The sequence below is a fragment of the Sus scrofa genome, chromosome 10, assembly GCF_054392235.1.
Source record: "Sus scrofa isolate SSC_HxYL_T2T_F1_AM1 chromosome 10, Sscrofa_HxYL_maternal_Yorkshire_Landrace_v2.0, whole genome shotgun sequence".
NCBI lineage: Eukaryota > Metazoa > Chordata > Mammalia > Artiodactyla > Suidae > Sus > Sus scrofa.
This window is the reverse complement of record NC_139392.1, coordinates 51102934-51122790: the sequence shown is the minus strand read 5'-3', so window position 1 is coordinate 51122790 and position 19857 is coordinate 51102934. Positions and strand designations below refer to the sequence as shown.

Sequence of the window (19857 nt, the reverse complement as noted above, 5' to 3'; positions counted from 1 at the left end):
CCTATGCCACAGCCACAGCAACACTGCATCTGAGCTTCATCTATGACCTATACCACAGCTTTCAGCAATACCAGATGCTTTAACCCACTGAGCAAGGTCAGGGATCGAGCTCACATCCTTATGGACACTAGTCAGGTTCTTAACTGACCAAGACACAGTGGGAACTTCTGGATGTTCTTTTCTTTATGTAGGTTATACTTCAATGAAAAGATTTCTTAAAAATAAAGAAATAAAAATGCATATAGGCAGTTTCTTTTTTCTTGTTATATTGTTTATAGGGAAATATATAAGCTAGAGGGCTGAAGAGCAGGGTAACATCACCCACTTTTAATAGCCCAAGAATATTGCATTAACAGATTTCTTTTATTATCTCCCTTCAGATCTCAGAAGCGCAATGACAATGGATGAGGGAAGCATTACAGTTACCAGGTTTATCTTACCAGAATTCTCTGAATTTGTGAGGCTGAAAATATCCTATTTTCAATATTTCTAGGCACTGATCTTATGACAGTGTCCTGGAACCTGGGTCTCACAACACTGACCAGGTTAGACTCTTACCTGCACTCACCCACATATTTTATTGATACAATTTCCTCCTTAGATGTTTGTTATGTTTCTCCCACAGCTCCCAAGATTCTCTCAGATTTCTTCAAGAAGCATAGATTCATCTCCTTTATGGGATGCACCATGCAATACTTCTTCTCTAGCCTGGGTCTGACTGAGTGCTGCCTCCTGGCCACCATGGCTTATGATCGCTATGCTGCCATTTGCAGTCCTCTCCTCTACACAGCCATCATGGCCTACACCATCTCCACCATTGTATAATTGGAATTCTGGATCATTCATTCAATGGTGTGCCTTATTTCAGCTCCATTTCTGTGGACCAAATGTCATCAATCATTTCTTTTGTAACCTGCCCCAACTGCTAATCCTGCCCTGCTCTGATACCATTTTCTTATAAGTTATAACCTCTGTGCTAACAGTGATCTTTAGATTTGTCTTTCCTAGTTATAGTGATATCCTATGGTTATATCATTTCCACATTTTTTTTTTGTCTTTTTAGGGCTGCACCTGTGGCATAAAGAAGTTCCCAGGCCAGGTGTTAAATCAGAGCTGTAGCCCCTGCCCTATGCCACAGCCACAGCAATGCTGGATCCAAATCATGTCTGCAGCTTACACCACAGATCATGGCAATGCCAGATCCTTAAGCCACTGATCAAGGCCAGGGATTGAATCTTCATCCTCATGGATACTATTGCTGCTGGGCCACAACAGGAACTCCATTGCCACAATTTTGAAGATCACATCAGTTGAAGGTAGGTCCAAGGCCTTCCACACCTGTGCTTTTCACCTGACAGCAGTGACCCTCTCTTAGGGCTCAGGAATATTTGTCTATTTGTACTCTAGCTCTGATGATTCTCTGAGTCAAAACAAGCTGGCCTTTATTGCACACATTGTGTTGATCCCCATGTTAATCTACTGGTTTCTAACCTGAGAAACCAGGGGATCAAAGATGCCCTAAACAGGTGGAAGAAGAAAATATTAAACTGGAATTGTTTATTATGGGGTGCCTTTTAGGGCTTAGGACAAAAATCATATAGAACAATATATGAAAAGTAGCTATAATAGCACCTATAAGAATTTTAATAGATTGTATAAGTTGTAAATAACTCCTTTGTCTTTGCTCCATGAAAGAAGATTATATTTCATCCCTTTGAAGTCAGACTTGACTATGTGATTTCTTATGGCAAATAAAATGTGGGCAGATGTGACATATTTCATTTTTGGTCAGAGGCTGTGTGTGTCTTTATGTCCTTTTTTATCTTCTCCTTTCCCAAGGCTCCCATTAGTGGTTGATTCATAAGGAATAAGATGATGATACAGGAGAATAACACCCCCCACAGCTCACCCAAGATAAAACATATAATATTGGCCAGAAATAAAAATGTTTTGGATTTGTTCTTGTAGCATATTCATTCTACTCATTATGTTTTAGACATTTGTACAGGTGGTGGTATGATTTTTTTTAAAATTTGATAAAATTTGTAAGTTTTTTTAGGGCCTGGCAGTCAGTGTCAAGTAATGTTTTATTGACAACTGGAAGGATAGCAATTCAGGCTTGGCACAGTAAAAACATTTGATACAACAGTCACTTGCAGTAATTTAAAATGGAGATTACATGGGAAAATAGAATGTTTCCAGTGCCAGTTCTTTGCTATCAGATGCATTTAACAAGTTTCCATAAAATTTAGTCATACTCACAAAAAAAAATTGTCAGTTTGCAAGTAAAAATGAGAGAGAATATAGAAAGAGTTAAGAAATTCTAGGACTTGAAAATTAGAAGAGAACGTTTCATTTTCAACAAGTAAATATAAAAGTTAGGACTCTGAGTAAATAGACCAATGAAACTCTGCCCTGTATCAAGGACAAGGTCAAAGATATGGTCATCATATCCCATGGCTATAAAGTCTAAATTGTTGAAGGTTATGCTCAGTAAATCTTTTAAATTTGACAAAGTGGTTCATGTCAAAGAAATCAAGAAAGTTACAGTATGAATCTCACAGAGAATCCCAATATACCTAAGATATTTGAAATCTATATCTATATACTGTATCTATTTATCTATTGAGTTCTAGAGATCTATAAATAATTGTGAATATAAATGTGGTTCATCATCTGTGAATAGGTAGATAAAAAGTCACCTATTAATCTGGACTAATGAAAATTTGACTATTTGAGACAGAAAAGAATCCTTGACCCATCTATCTTCAATGGCCAGGAAAGAGACTGAGACAGCTGATAAAGCCCCCAATAGAGACATTCTTCAGTTTCTTAGTCAAGTGTTGCCAAGGAGGATAAATGTCCAAGTAAGGACTTTTCAGAAGGCAGAATTAAGCGTCGTGAAAAATAATGGACTGGGGAGAGTGGAAATCATTGCTAACCATGGAATAGTCTTCAATGTCAGTATGGGGATTCCTCCTAAGAGAGGCTTAGTAGGATTCTGGGATTGCAAGACCAGTGAGTGCTATATGTCTTCTTTCACTTTCAAAAGAGTTCTGTTTACTGCTATTGTCCTATCCATGTTTCACCATTAAATATTGGGGTGTATGGAAAACATAACTTGTTTAGCCTACATGTATCCAAACCAAGAAGAATGATATCCACATTATTAAGAGACTTCTAGGAATCCCTCAAAGATATAGTTCCAACTGGAAAAGATACCAATACAGATATAGCTAACAAAAGATTAGTATCTAGAATATGAAATGATCTCCTATGAATGAAAAAGACAAATGTCTTAAAGTGGGCTAAGTAAATCAATAGGAATTCCATGAAAAAATGCAAACGATCTTGAAACATTTAAGGATGTAAACCTCATTGGTAATAGAATGAGTGATACAATTTCACATCCAGCATTTTGGTAAAAGCTAAGAAGTGAGGCAATATCCAGTGTTGACTGGAATATGCCTTAACAGTCCTCACACTCTGCTGATTTGAGTGTACACTGGCACATTTTTAAAAAGCAGTTTGTCACTGTCTAATAAAGTGGACCAAAAACAGTAGTGAAGGGAAATCCTCATGGTGGTCAGAGTCCCAAGAAAGAGACTTGGTTGTCCATTTTGCACTGAGGGAGATGGCACATGAGTTAAGGACATACATGGATTCCCAGCCTGGAAGGAGCAAGATTGGAAGACTGCAGACAAGAACATCCAGGAAGAAGGATATGGATGGACTTATGGAAGTGGACACAAAGCATGCAGATCATTTCCTCAGATGTTAATGCCCATCAGAAAGCATCCATTGCAGTGGAATTTCTCAAAACTTCAATGGACAGATGAATAAATACTGTGGATATCATTCAACCTCTCTCCTTGTAAACCTTAATTCATGGCTGCCATGAACAGAAAGTGACCATGGTAGAAGGTTTGAAGGCAATGCTCAAGCGCCTTCTCATCAACAACAACCTACTGACACTACGAATGCAGTGCTAGAGGTAAGTCAAACCCAGGCCCTCAATAATGTACCATGACTCAAGTACACCAGCCAACAATTGGTCATAGATATATTATAGTGAACTCTACTACACTGGAGGGGAGAGTGACTTATGCTCACCTGAATTGACAAATTCTTTAGAAAAAGTCTGTCTCCATGTGTGTGGTATCTGTGCCAGTCCCACCAACCAAGGGCTTACAGATCACTTAATCTATCTGATATAATGTTGCTTCAGCTCCAAGGACCCAATTTATGGCAAAGGATGTGAGCCAATGGGAGTATGGCCTTGAGATTCATGGATTTCCTACTGTAAGTCATTATGCAGAAGTATATGACTTAACACTGAGTTAGGTGTCAGCTAGAAAAAATACCTGGCAGTTGAGGCACTATCTCACGGGAAGCTGCATGTGCACTAAACCAGCAGTTAATATGTGGTGTTTTTTCCCAGGAGCTTGACTGTATGACTCCAGCAAACAAAGAATGGGAATAGGATTTTCACCACTTCCCCATCATTTCTAGTGACCAATTTTACAATTTGTGTTTCCTTCCATCTGCCCCCCATATATGTAGGCTATACCAAGTTAGACATTCTAGTTCCCAGAGGAAAATCCCTCTATCAGGGGACACAGAAGGATTCCAATGAACCTGAACCTGAGACTTTCACCTGATGCTAGCAGACCACTGTCTGTCTGGTGGGTTTAATTGACCTGAATATCATGAGGAGTTAAGGTTTCTGCTACACAACAGGGGCTGGAAGGAGTATTTTTGGAACACATGGAATTGACTAGGGGCACTTACTGAAGCATTTGTGCCTGAGAGAACAGTTAATAGGCAATGGTGGTAACCAAGAACTATGAAGAACAAGGCAAATAAGGGCTCAGACTCTTCAGGGAAGTAGGGATGGGCTAACATTCTAGACAGGTATCCTAGACCCACTGAAATAATGGCTAAGAATGAGGGAAACCTGAAATCAGTTGTGCAGGGATAAGATTAATCAGTTGGAACCTCCAATCTAGCTGCTGTGGTAAGGACATTTATTTGCTTTACTAACTCTATTGACTGTACCCCCCCTATGGGGAGGAAGTGGGGACATCTAGTTCCTGCAAAAATGTAGCCTCCATATTGTAGTATTGGAACTGGATGCAATCAGAGAGAAAGAAAAGATCTGAGCAGTGCAAAGTATTACCTGTGTCAGGATATTTCAGATCCTCTTGGCTCCACCTGTTTCTGGGGATTTTGTGACAAACCCAGTTGTTCTGTTGCAACCAACCTGTAAAGCCTAACACATTTCACTTGAGCACTGTCTGATAGTATCTTACCTCATGCTCACTCCCTATTCCAAACAAAATATTAACTGGAGAAATGTCTATTCAGGTCTCTTGCCCATTTTTCAATTGGGTTGTAAAAGTCATTTGTATATTTTAGAGATTAAGCCCCTTGTCAGTTGCATCATTTTGACATTATTTTCTCCCATTCTGTAATGTGTTTTTTTGTTTGTTTGTTTTCTTTTTTTTCTTTCTTTTTTTTTTTTCTTTCAATTTCTTGGGCCGCTCCTGCGGCATATGGAGGTTCCCAGGCTAGGGGTCTAATCAGAGCCGTAGCCACCAGCCTACGCCAGAGCCACAGCAACACGGGATCTGAGCCGCATCTGCTACCTACACCACAGCTCACGGCAACGCCAGATCATTAACCCACTGAGCAATGGCAGGGACCGAACCTGCAACCTCATTGTTCCTAGTCAGATTCGTTAACCACTGCACCACGACGGGAACTCCTGTTTGTTTGTTTTCTTTTTGGTTTCCTTTGCTGTGCAAAAGCTTGTCAGTTTGAGTTATGAATGATGGCCATTCTGACTGGTGTGAGGTGGTATCTCATGGTAGTTTTGATTTGCATTTCTTTAATAATTAGTGATGTTGAGCATTGTTTCATGTGCTTGTTGGCCATCTGTATATCTTCTTTAGAAAGATATCTCTTCAGGTCTTTTGCCCATTTTTCCTTTGTGTTGTTGGTTTTTTTTTTTTTTGCTGTTGAGTTGTATCAGTTGTTTGTATAATTTTAAGATTCAATTAGGTCCCTTTGGTTTATTTTTGCTTTTATTTCTGTTGCTTTGGGAGACTGACCTGAGAAAATAATTGTAAGGTTGATGTCAGAGAATGTTTTGCCTATGTTCTCTTCCAGGAGTTTGATAGTGCCTTGTGTTATATTTAAGTTTTTAAGCCATTTTGAGTTTATTTTCATGCATGGTGTGAGGGTGTGTTCTAGTTTCATTGATTTGCATGCAGCTGTCCAGGTTTCCCAGTAATACCTGCTGAAAATACTGCCTTTTTCCTGTTTTATGTTCTTGCCTCCCTTGTCAAAGATTGATAGACCATGGGTGTCTGTGTTTATTTCTGGGTTCTCTATTCTGTTCCATTGGTCTGTATGTCTGTATTGTTACCAGTACCACAGTGTCTTGATGACTGTGGCTTTGTAATAGTGCCTGAAGTCTGGGAGAGTTATACCTCCTGCTTGTTTTTTATTCATCAGAATTTCTTTGGCAATTCTGGGTTTTTTGTGGTTCCATATATGTTCTTGGATGGTTTGTTCTAGTTCTGTGAAAAATGTCATTGGTAATTTGATAGGGATTGCATTGAATCTTTAGATTGCTTTGGGTAGTATGGCCATCCCAAGGAAGATATACAGATGGCCAACAAGCACATGAAATAATGCTCAACATCACTGATTATTAGAGAAATGCACATGAAAACTACCATGAGACACCACCTCACACCAGTTAGAATGGCCATCATTCATAACTCCACAAATAATAAATGCTGGAGAGCATGTGGAGAAAAGAGAACCCTCCTGCACTGTTGTGGGAATGTTAGCTGTTGCAACCACTATGGAGAACAGTATGGAGGTATCTTAGAAAACTATACATAGAACTACCATATGACCCAGCAATCCCACTCTTGGGCATATATCCAGACAAAACGTTCCTTAGAAAAGACATATGTACCTGTATGTTCATTGCAGCACTATTCACAGTAGCCATGGAATAAACCCATGTCTACTGGACATTTGGAATAAACCCAAATGTCCATCAACAGATGATTGGATTAGGAATAAGTGATATATATATATATATATATATATATATATATATAACAGAATACTACTCATACATAGAAAAGACTGAAATAATGCCCTTTGAAGCAACATGGATGGAACTAGAGACTCTCATACTGAGTGAAGTTAAGTCAGAAAAAGACAAATACCATATGATATCACTCATATCTGGAATCCAATATACAGCACAAATGAACCTTTCCACAGAAAAGAAAATCATGGACTTGGAGAAAAGACTTGTGGTTGACAAGGGGAATAGGGAGGGAGTGGGATGGACTGGGAGCTTGGGTTAATAGATGCAAACTATTGCCTTTGGAATGGATTAGCAATGAGATCCTGCTTTGTAGCACTGGGAACTGTGTCTGGTCACTTATGATGGAGCATGATAATGTGATAAAATAGAATGTATACATGTATGTGTAACTGGGTCACCATGCTGTACAGTAGAAAATTGACATACCACTGTAAACCAGTTATAATGGAAAAAATAAAAGTCATATATTTTTTTCCATTATAACTGGTTTACAGTGTTCTATGTATATATATGTTACAGTGTTGTATGTGTATATGTATATATATACACATATATATATATAATATTAGCTGGATCTTTGACCTAAGAGAGAAAAAACCACATGCTTTTTCTTTTTCTGTTGTTCGAACAGGTGTGTACACTTTCTCTAGCAAGAGCCATCTCATCTCATTGCAAAGAACAATATTAGGGTAAGGAGAATTTCACATAAAAGATGCACAAGTTTAAAACTAGAAGTTCTATTTAAACAATTGGAATAAACTCCTGTGAAATTCACTTACTGCAGAGGGAAATAGAAGCAGAGGTTTTTAAAAACCCACTGAGATGGCATTGCAACAACCAGAATGAAACCGTAGAACGTGTAATTATTTCTTATAGCTTCCATAGTACTTAGAAAGGGGAGCCAGGTGAAGTAGTGGACTTATGAAGTGAGATAGGATGGATACCTGTGCCTTCTATATCTGGAAATTAAAAACAAATGGGCCATATTACCTATGGAAGAGTCTGCAAAATGCTTAAAACTCAATTATATGAAGCCCCTACATTCAACTAAAAATTTATATGAGGTACATATTATACTATACTATGGGGAGTCAATTAGCAAAATGCAGACTGTAAGAAATTCCAAAGGAAGGAAGAAACAAATTTCATAGAAGAGAGAGAAAGAGGCAGAAAGAGCTACAGAGACAGAGCCATAGAGACACATAGAGAGAGAAAGGGAGAGAGGGAGAGAGAAAGAACACATTAAAAAAGAACAGCACTCAAGTTAGCAATTAGACATGCACAGTTGAGCGACAAAACTATAAATAAAAGGACTGATTATTATTGAATTAGAATAGTGGATACCTGCATGTGGGAAGGAGGGGCCTAAGTTTGGAATGGAGGATGAGGGAGATTTTTGAAATAGAAAGCAAAGTGTTATCTTCTCATATTGGTGGAGCCACAAGGGTATTCTTATGTAATTCATTAAGCTGTATATCTTTATGTTGTTTTCTGTATGTAATTATTTTTAACAATAAGGTTAAATTTTTAAAATAAAAAGCAAGTACAGGATGATGTTATAATCAAGATTGATGAGATCAGAAATACCTAGGTTGCATTTATATTGTTAAAAATAAAACAAAATGTAAGGTAATGATCCAATATTGTAAGAAAAACATTAACTAAATAAAAATTTGGATAGGATATTATACAACCATTAAAATAGAGCTTGCAAATATTTAAAAATATGAAAATCATATTGTGTAATAAATGCTAAGTCAGGAATTGTATATATACTATGTCCTCATTTTTATAAAGATATGAGCAGAAAAAAATGGAGACATCACAATGATTATACTATTAGCAATATTAAAATTTCTAACATTTATTGAGTGCTTCTAGGAACTGTACAGATATCATCTCATTTAAGTTCTATTAGCAATCCATTTTATTGATTAAGTAACTGATGCACAGTTGCAGTAAAAGTTTAAGTGAAAGGATCAAAGACACAGAGGTGGTAAGTAATTAAGTCAGAATGCAACCCAAGTGGGTCCATCCAGAGCCTGAGGACATAATCACCACAACCTCATTGAATGACTGTTCTGATAAAGAATTCAAATGCTGAGTGACCATACAATTTGGTTAGCCTGGGACAATCTAACTTTAGGCTTATTGTCCTGATACGATTAGTGTTACCTCATATTCATGCTCAAGGTTGTCCAGTTTCAATAATAAATAATATGATCACCCTGAATTGAGAGCCCCTCCCAGATCTCATGCTTATAAAAGTCTTGAAAGGAAAATTTGAACTTGATTCAGTTATGTCATGAGGTGCACAGGATAATGTGGAGAAACAGAATCAGCTAGGGACATTTCTCCACTTATTTCTCCATCCAGCACTCAAGAGAATAATTAACTGAAAACTTTAGCTTCTATTAATTGCCTCCTCTCTCTCTCCACACGGGACCCTAAGGAAACATTTAAGAGAAACTTGAGTTAGAAGCACCTCTCTTACAGCAATATGTAGCAGGAACCATGACCCAAATCGCAGAGCCTCGAGGAAGTCAACCTCTCTATCCTGAATGCTCATGTTATGTTTATATCCTCTAATTCCTCAAAGAACTCTACCTGTGTCTGGGCACCTAGAGGGACATCAAGGTCCAGGTCCAGGAAAAGGCAGCCATAACAGCAGCACCTACCTGCTTTCATCAGGACACTCCTGCTAGAATACCTACAAGAATATCTGGGTGGGTAAAATCATAATGACACAACTGGCTTTTTTCCCCCTTTTGCTTCTTGTGACCATGCACTCCTCTGCACTCAACCCAGAGGCCTCATGTATCCAGTTTCAATGATTATTTTTCCTTTTTTATTTTCTCACAGTAACCATGTCCCTTCGCCCTTATCCCAATGGGATTATTTGAATTATAACAGAAACTGAGGTGTTTAAGTCTAAAGAGAAATATTTAACATTGAATTTCATATATTAGCAAGTAGGTAGCATGAGGAATGGAGGGCATAGAGGATCAGGATCTAGGCTATCAAAAGCTAAGAGAATTGAGCCCCTCCAAACCAGCTCTACAACTGCCAAAGGTCTATGTAAAACAGGCCTAATTTAACCTCAAATAAACCTTTTAAGATATGTTCTATTATAATTATTTTACTAGTTTTCAGATGAAATAACTTAGGAAAAAACTAACAATCTCTTTAGAGTCATAAAGTTCACAGACAGCAAAGCCACATCCCCGTATAGCTATGTGATATCTAAGGCCATGCTTTTAGTCACTAAAATATATACAGGAGTTGTTTCCTGTTAATAATATCCTAAAATTTCCCAAGTATCTTTTAAGAAGGGCTTTCCAAATGTTAATATACTTTCTTTCACCTTCATGAGAGGTTGATGGGTTAATAATGAAAAATGTAATACCCTCCTTTACATGTGGGAAAAGCAACACACAGAACCATTATTTAGGGGCAATGTTAACCAAGGTTATTTCTTATAAAACAATTCAATATTTCTCTTTATTCTGTGTTCAGTGTGTTTTTAGGCAGTTTATTCCAATAGAAATTGGGGTAACTTGACTTAAGAGATTTATTCTCTTCTTTCCCTGTAGATCCTAGGATCAGCGAACAATGGCTGGGGGAAAGAACAGTACAACAATTACAAAGTTCATTCTCTTAGGATTCTCTGAATTTCCAAAGCTCACTGCTGTCCTCTTTTCAGTATTCCTAAGGATCTCCCTCATGACAGTGTTCTGGAACATGGGCCTTATCATGCTTATCAGGATGGACTCTCATTTGCACACACCTATGTACTTTTTTCTCAGTAACCTATCCTTGCTGGACATCTGCTATGTTTCCACCATAGCCCCCAGAATGCTCTCTGATTTCTTCAAGAAGTATAAATTCATCTCCTTTATGGGATGCACCATGCAATACTTCTTCTCTAGCCTGGCTCTCACTGAGTGCTGTCTCCTGGCCGCCATGGCTTATGATCACTATGCTGCCATTTGCAATCCTCTCCTCTACACAGCCATCATGTCCCCCACCCTCTGTGTGCAGATGGTGGCAGGATCTTGTGTAACTGGATTCTTTGGCTCATTCATTCAACTATGTGCCTTATTTCAGCTCCATTTTTGTGGACAAAATGTCACCAATCATTTCTTCTGTGACCTGCCCCAACTGCTAATCTTATCTTGCTCTGACACCTTTTTCTTTCAAGTCATGACATCTGTGCTCACAGTGATCTTTGGGCTCACATCTGTCCTGGTTATTATAATATCCTATGGTTATATCATTGCCACCATTCTTAAGATCACTTCATCTGAAGGCAGGTCCAAGGCCTTCAATACCCGTGCTTCTCACCTGACAGCAGTAACCCTCTTCTTTGGCTCAGGTATCTTCATTTATATGTATCCTAATTCTGGTGATTCCCTGAGCCAAAACAAGTTGGTATCTGTCTTATACACTGTTATAATTTCCATGCTAGATCCACTGATCTACAGTCTAAGGAACAAGGAAATCCAAGATTCCCTAAGCAGATGGAGGAAGACAATCTTTTCCTGGTGTTACTAATTATGGAACTTATTTCAGATGAACAGTGTAAGAGAAATGTCAACTAAAACATAGATCATGAACTCTCCTACTTTCAGGCTGAATTATAGTTGCTATAGCCTTCTATTATAGACCAGGACTGGCACAAGGACAAGAAAAATGTATAAGAATCTAGAAGTTTAATATATCCATCCTTCATCAGTGATGATCTAATACATCAATGGGCCAAGCAATCCACAAGTATTTTTGTAGCTGGTCAGCATGGTGTGACCATTCAAATTCAATATTCCATCCCTACTGAGCTTGTACTACCTCAGGGACCAACAATGCCGGTAGTAGTCACGGCTGTCAGGAGAAAAGCAAGCCTCCTCATAGCATCTCACTTTAGGTAGGACAAGAATTATTATTAGTACCAAGAGATCTTTTTTGTTTGTTTGTTTGGCTACACCCACAGCATGTGAAAGTTCCCAGGCCAGAGATTTAACCTGTGCCACATTGACCCAAGCCACTGTGGTGGAAGTATTGGATCTTTAACCTGCTGTGCTAACAATGGAACTCCCTTGAAAGACATTTTTATGAAGAATTTCCTAAATAATTAGGTTAGTTCTCACATTTAACCTATTCTTTCATCTATGGAAATTATGAATTAATTTCTTCATTTACATATTTGTTCAAAACAAAAAAAAAGAAAGAAACCCATGAGATCAAAAGATTTTTTTTTTTTGTCTTTTTTGTTGCTATCTCTTGGGCCACTTCCACAGCATATGGAGGTTCCCAGGCTAGGGGTTGAATCAGAGCTGTAGCCACCGGCCTACGCCAGAGCCACAGCAATGCGGGATCCGAGCCGCATCTGCAACCTACACCACAGCTCACAGCAACGCCAGATCGTTAACCCACTGAGCAAGGGCAGGGACCGAACCCGCGACCTCATTGTTCCTAGTCGGATTCGTTAACCACTGCACCACGACGGGAACTCCTCAAAAGTTTTTTTAATGTCACATATGAATAAATGTGTTGTAATAAGAATGCTTAACTTGTGTGTCATATTTAAGGTTTGGTTGATCAATGTCTTATTAGGGACCCTTAGACAATTCCTTGTCCCTCATTGCTATAGAGTCATCTTTGTTCTTCCTTCTTCACTGCGTAACCAGAAAAGGGAATCAGAAAATGGTACTTTGTTGGTGAGGTTATCCAGAAGCTGATTTAGGCACCTCCAACAATGTCTTCATGTTCCTTTTTATCTTTTAAAGTAGATCAAGACTCCTTTAGGAAGTTTTTTCTCAATAACTAACAAGGGGGAAGTAGGTGGTAAAATCAGCTATAAGAAGATGAACTTCTGGTGCATAAGAAAGTCTAGATTTCCCCATTTCCCTTTTAATCTTGGTTGGAATTGTTGCAAGGAATAGAGAAATACTGGAGAATTGAGGCTGGGACAAAAACACACTCCCATTGTTTATCTTCTGATAGAATTCTGATTTCTATAATCTTAGGCCAGAAATAAAAGATGTATTCAAGAGAGTATTCCTGGTAAAAGGTATCATGTACATTTCCCCTTTTATGTTCAGAAGAGAAAATTCAAAATCCTCACAAGAATTATTTAAGAACTTAAAGCAAACCCGTGTACAACTATGGACACTATAGCTTTGAAGATCCTACCTCTAGGACTCCATATTCCTGGGGGGAGAATCTGATTTCACGGCACTTGGAGGTGAAAAAGAATGTTCTTTTGGACAAAAGCTGAGTTACAGTTATTGGATAAGATTTTTGTCAAGGGAAGTTGGATATAGGGCTGTAAATCTAGATTTCATCTAATGTCTTTTTCAGCACTAACATCTGTTGTGATCCCATTCAGACCGCCCTCAGCTTTAGCCTAATGATAAAAGACATTAAATGAATGGACTAGAGTTGAGAAAGAAAAATAACTCCATAAATGTCACACAATTTTCTTGGTTGAATCTTTAATATTTTTATGGTCATAGAGAGTTAAAGTCTCTGAAGAGAAATACTTCTTTGAGTCAATGTCCTAGCCAGACAATGTCATAGCCAGACAATGTCATAGTTAACCATAATTACTGAATATTAAAAATCTCTTCAATTATGAAAAAATAATCCTCAGAAAGAGTGATTTGGCCTTGAATTGAGAGGAACCTATTTACATTGACTACCAAGATCCCTTTTATTCTGACCTTCAAATTACATATAAGATATGAATGTATAGAATAAACATCTCTGTGGAGGAATTTCTCATGAATGACAAAGATTCAGAGATTAATTTATCATGAAAGAGTCCCAGTAATTAGACTCTGGGAAAGTACTGTGTGCTTGCTTCTCTTTTTATAACTATATGAGATTAACATTTTTATCTTGGTGCTCTTTTTAAAGAAACAGAGGTAACTTGTGTAGAGTTGCTTTATGGGAAACATAATCTGCAGCTATTAATTCTCTCATGCAATATCTTCTGGGTTTCTAGGCTGTGTCAGGAATTTAGCACCATGACTGAGAACAGACATGCTCTGAGCTATGGAGTAGTAAACCCTATGTTTTAAGATGTTACATTTTCCTTGCTGTGTTAGCAAAAGAGGATGGGGTTTGGTAGATTCTAGGACCCTGGGCATAGGCTAAATGCTCCTAATTCAGCATTGATTGCTGATGGATTGTTCTGTTTGTCACTATACATTTCAATGATTTTATATTCAAGTTTGGAAAATGATGCTCTATACTCCCATATCCCACTTTACATAAGTGTTCTAATACTTTATTTTTGATGAATAAAAGTAGATGTCAAAAAGTGAAGAGAAAACTGGGATTTGAAAAAGGTTCCTCTTTCCTAAATTGAGATACATTGGCAGGAATGGATCAGAGGTTGCTATACTTATTGCAAGAGCAGCTTCAGAAAGATTAATATTCACCTGACATTCAGAAAGTCATTAGAGTCATTTTTATCCAAGGGCTTAACCACAGCATGGCACATAGGTCACAGAATTTTAAAAATGGTTGAGGCAATGAGCAGCAAATTGGATGTCTCAGAAAACCAAACATCAAATTAGAAAACTACCTTGGGATCTTTCCTAAGAATTCAGAGAAAAAGTCTGAAGAGATGACTATGATCAGCCAGGTGGTGAGGCATGAGGAATTGCTTCAGTAGATCCAACGTAATATAATAGGAAGTTCAAAAGGCAATAACTAAACAGATGTAGACAACAGGATGGTTGACTTCCAAGAAAAGATAATTCCTTTGATCTGAAGAATATTGAAAACTTCCCTGTTTTAATCAAGTGATTTGTTTGTTAATTCCAATCCAATTCCCAACAGCATTCAATGGTGGTGGTAGAGGGAATGGTGAAAAGAATTTTGTAAAATGATACTAATGTTCCACTAGGAAAGTAAAGGTTGACAATAACATGAATATTTTTGGGGAAAAAAAACCCTCATAAGTAATGGCTTGTGTCCCTAGGTAGTCAACTTATACAATAGTTTAAACTATGTGGAAATGGTACACAAGTTGAAAAGTAGAACAAAAACTCTATTTTAAAAAATCTAGATAGATTAAAATTAACTTTTAATAAAGGAAGCCCCTACAAATTGTTGAGAAAAAGACTATTAAATTTACAATTTTGAGATTAAATATTTCAGAATATAAAAATAAGTTTGAGAGTTCTTGTCGTGGCTCAGTGGAAACAAATCCAACTAGCATCCATGAGGACACAGGTTCTTCCCCTGGTCTCTCTCAGTGGGTTAAGGATCTAGCATTGCTGTGAGCTGTGGTGTAGATCGCAGATGTGGCTCAGATCTGATGTTGCTATGGCTGTGGGGTAGACCAATAGCTACAGCTCCAATTGGATCCCTAGCCTGGGAATGTCCATATGCCATGGGGGTGGCCCCAAATAGCAAAAAAAAAAAAAAAAAAAAAAAAGGAAAATAAAAAAGAAAGTAAAGGAACAAATGATGTTCTACAAAGGGTTAACAATTTGATGGAATTTTTATTCACTGTCTTGAAAATTAATCAAATTATTACAAACTCCATTTAAGGCTGAATTACAAAAGAGAAGATAACTCTAAGAAAATAATGAAAAATAGCTCAAAGTCAAAGTAATCAGATAAATGCAAATTACAACAGCTATCTCTGCCACATTTCACCTGTCAAAATAATGAAAGTAATTTAAAATAAAGTATTGAATAGAATTTAATTATTCTGAAAGATCCTTAATCTAATGTTCCATTTTTTCAGGCCTGGTTAGATCCCTAACACTCACCATAAAATTAATTATTTTTCTTTCTTTGGGGACAAATTGAAATTGACAGTTTGATTATTATGTGAATAATACCAAGATCAACATGTTCATTGTTCTGATGATCTATTTCACCTCTGGTAACCAAACTACTGTGCAATGTTTTAGAAATCTGTCAAACCCACCAGAATAGTAGCAATAGAAACATCTTCACCATGGAGAATTTTTGCTTATTTTTCAGGATGATAAAGATAATGCCTGGAGGGGGAAATGGGCAGGCTGCCAGCAGCCCTTTATATGACTGGTATATTTTAACATTAGTGTTCCTTGGGAGTTCCTGTTGTGGAATAGCAGAAATGAATAATTAATATCCATGAGGATGCAGGTTCCATCCCTGGCTTAGCTCAGTTGGCTAGGGACGCAACATTGCTGTGAGCTGTGGTGTAGGTTGCTGACATGGCTCAGATCCTATGTGGCTGTGATTGGAATGCACTGGTGGCTACAGCTCCCATTCAACCCCTAGCCTGGGAATTCCATGTGCCACAGAAAGCAAAGAGAAAAAAAAAAAAAAAAAAAAAAAAAACAATAAATAATAATGTTCCTCAAGTGGCACACAAACCCATACTGTGTGCTTGATTTTCCTGTGTCTGCTTCTTCATTGCCTCCATGGCACTTGAGAGAGGGCAGGAACTGATGAAAACATAAAGCTCTTGCTGCCTTCTCTCTAAATCCACTCAGGCTCAATGTCTTCTTACTAGCCAAAGCTATTGAAGTGTGAAAAGCTAACCTAGCAGCTACCACTAACTATACTGCTGCCTAGAAAATGCTTGATATTTGACACAAGATAAACAGTAACTTATTAGAATGAAAGACATCAACAAACTACCAGTATGGCCAAGACAATGAATGCTAATGAAATGCTAGCCATGTTAGTTAGTTATAATGAGAATAGTTCACACTTCTTGAGCCTTTACCAAGGGCCAAGCACTGTTCTCTGTACTTTACATGTATTTGCTCATTTAATCCATACAATTCCACCAGAGATGCATTACTGCTATATACATTTTTAATCTGAAAAAAAAAAAAACTGGAGGAAAAGTTGGAGTAACTGTCCCAATGCTTAATAGCTCATGCGTGGTACAGATATAGTTGAAACCTAGGCAGTCTGACTAGAATTAATTATTCCTTAGAATGGGAGTTTCATGTTTGTGTCTTTCTATAATGGTGGTAGGATGATATTTACCAGTGAATTTTTACCCCTTTGTGTTTCATTGAATTCCTTTGTTTGAATCTTGAAAGTCTTTCTCCAAGCTAGAAAGTCAGACATTAGTCACTCATATGAGATAGAAAGTTATCACCACAGAACCAGGGAATAAATGGTGAAAATTCCTATTTTTTAAATTCAAAAACTCCAGTTCAACTGAAAAACCAAAAAAGACTTGGCAGCTGATAAACTTGATCAAACCAAATAAATATTCTCCATATTGGTGAGTGGAGAAAGCCAAGAACTGGGTGTGAACCAGAAAAGTTTGGGTGGATTATTTTGGGATTCTTGTCCCTTGCTCCCTAATCTTTTTGGGTTAAATCTAGGGTCCAGAATGATAAATAAGATCTTTTGAAAAATCCAAAGGAGAAGGCACTCATGAGTGCCCCTTGACTGGGAGCATGCAAAAGTAATACAGATTCTAGAACTCTTCCATTTACCACATAAATATAAGGTGGCAGCCTAGAGTGTATAGAGCAGCAGGAAAAGCCTAGACTGATAAAGATCTTGAGAAAATCCTCCTGAGTTTTCTGTGGCCACAGAGAGGCATGGGAAAGAATCATAAATTTTCTTATGCAACCCAGGAGGGGTGGGAAAGGGATAATAGATCAAAAGAGCCAGACAGTCATGGAGAAGGAAAATGCAAAATACTTGGACTAATGACCAAAGGCCACCTCTTATAAAATCACCAGAGAGATTTATATTTGGTGTGGATAACAATAACCACTGACAGAGCTGATTGAAGAAAAGCCTCCAAACCACACAGTACAAGAGACACAAAGGCTCAATCCATAAATACATATGCCTTTTGATTGCAGTAACTGAGGCACTTTCTTAACTCATTCTCTCTGCGCTTACCATTGTGAAAGAGGATTGCTCCCACCAGAATGAATGGGTGAAGGCAAAAAGGAAGTCAGTGATGTGAGTATATTCACAGACAGATAAAAATGGGACTTGACAGGTAGCCTAGGAAAATAAATAGCAGAAAGTAAATCACTGGTGGAGCCAAGCCTCCATGTGACTGCAGGTGAATGACTTTATCCTTGGAGGGGAGGAGAGCAATTATTTCTTTGAAATAAGCATGAGTAATGGAAAGATGAACACTGGTGCTGGTAAACTTAGGAGCTGAGCCAGAATAAAGCTGAGAGGCTTTATTGTGATGGAAAAATAAAGGCAAAGGCAACTACTAAAAAGAAGTAATATACTGCACTCGATAGAATTAGACACCACACATAATTTACAGCAGCATCTGCTTTTTCAGATTTTCCTTGATGCTATCTCCATCACCACTAGTACTTGGGGGAAAAGCACCAACCTATAAACTCCATAAGCTTGTCTCATAGCTGTGACACTTGCATCTTTCTTTGGGGGGTCAAGGACTCATACCATCCCAAATAACAGACAAAAGATTGGAGTTTTGAGATAGTAGTACCCTAACCAAAACTATACTGAGAATGCAAGTAAACTACCAGTGGACTTAAGGGATATTTTTTTTTGTGTGTGTATGAGAAAAATGTTCTAACATTGGATTGTGGGAATGATTCCACAATTCTATAAAATCTACTAAAAATCACTATACACTTAAAATGGGTGAATTTTATAATATATGAGTTATACTTCAACAAAAATCATGGAAACAAAAATAATATTAGAAGAAGAAGAAAAAAATAAATACCTCCAAGAAAGATCTGGCTAAAAGAGTATGAAATGTCCTGTTATATTCTGAATCATAGAAATGAACTTAATATAAAATTATTCAATAATCAGAGCTCCCATCATGGTGCAGTGGAAACAAATCTGACTAGGAACCATGAGGTTGCAGGTTTGATCCCTGGCCTTGCCCAGTGGGTTAAGGATCCGGCATTGCCATGAGCTGTGGTGGAAGTCACAGACATGGCTTGGAGATGGCATTGCTGTGGCTGTGGTGTAGCCTGGCAGCAACAGCTTCGATTAGACCCCTAGCCTGGGAACCTCCATATGCCGTGGGTGCAGCCTTTAAAAAGTCCAAAAAAAGACAAAAAAAAAATGTGGATAGCAACATGCACATGAAAAGGTGCTCAACAGGTAATCATCAGGGAAATTCAGTCAAAACCACCATGACATATCACTTCATGCCTGTCAGTATAGCTATTATCAAAAAAAGACAACAAATATCAAGTGTTGGTGAGTATTTGGAGAAAAGGGAATTCTTGTTCACTGCTGGTGGGAATGTAAATTGGTGCAGTCACTGTGGAAACAGTATGATGTTCCTCAAAAAATTAAGATCTACCAAAAGATCTAGTAATTCTGGGAATTTTTCTGAAGAAAATACAAACATTAATTTGAAAAGCTATATATACTCCAATGTTCATGGCAGCATTATAACATTATTAATAATAGCCAAGTTATGGAAGCAACTTAAGAGTGGCTCAAAGATTAATGGATAAAGAAAATGTGATACACACACACACATATACACACATGCACACATTGCAATGGAATAGTTCTCAGTCATTAAAAAGGTGAATCTTGCCATTTGTGACAATATGAATGGGCCTAGAGTGTAAAATACTAAGTGATACAAAGTCAGAGGAAGACAAATACCATATACTTTCATTTATTTGTGGAGTCTAAAAAAAAAGAACAAACATAAGAAAACATAAATAGACTCAGATACAGAGAACAAATTGGTGGTTGTGGAGAAGAGTGAGGTAGGA

General features: G+C 37.7%; 1 protein-coding gene and 1 pseudogene across 1 annotated transcript; both read left to right on the top strand.

The window, feature by feature from the left end:
- Nucleotides 1-394: 394 nt before the first annotated feature.
- Nucleotides 395-1578, top strand: LOC146399411 (olfactory receptor 5AN6-like; annotated as a pseudogene).
- Nucleotides 1579-10747: 9169 nt separating this feature from the next.
- Nucleotides 10748-11689, top strand: LOC110258167 (olfactory receptor 5AN6-like). The gene has a single exon (XM_021081356.2). It carries the CDS (start codon nucleotides 10748-10750, stop codon nucleotides 11687-11689), a length of 942 nt encoding a protein of 313 aa, XP_020937015.2.
- The last annotated feature ends 8168 nt before the right edge of the window (nucleotides 11690-19857 follow it).

Bases quoted from the DNA above. Each gene is read 5' to 3' on its own strand.
- LOC110258167 (XM_021081356.2), top strand. From the start codon at position 10,748: ATGGCTGGGGGAAAGAACAGTACAACAATTACAAAGTTCATTCTCTTA.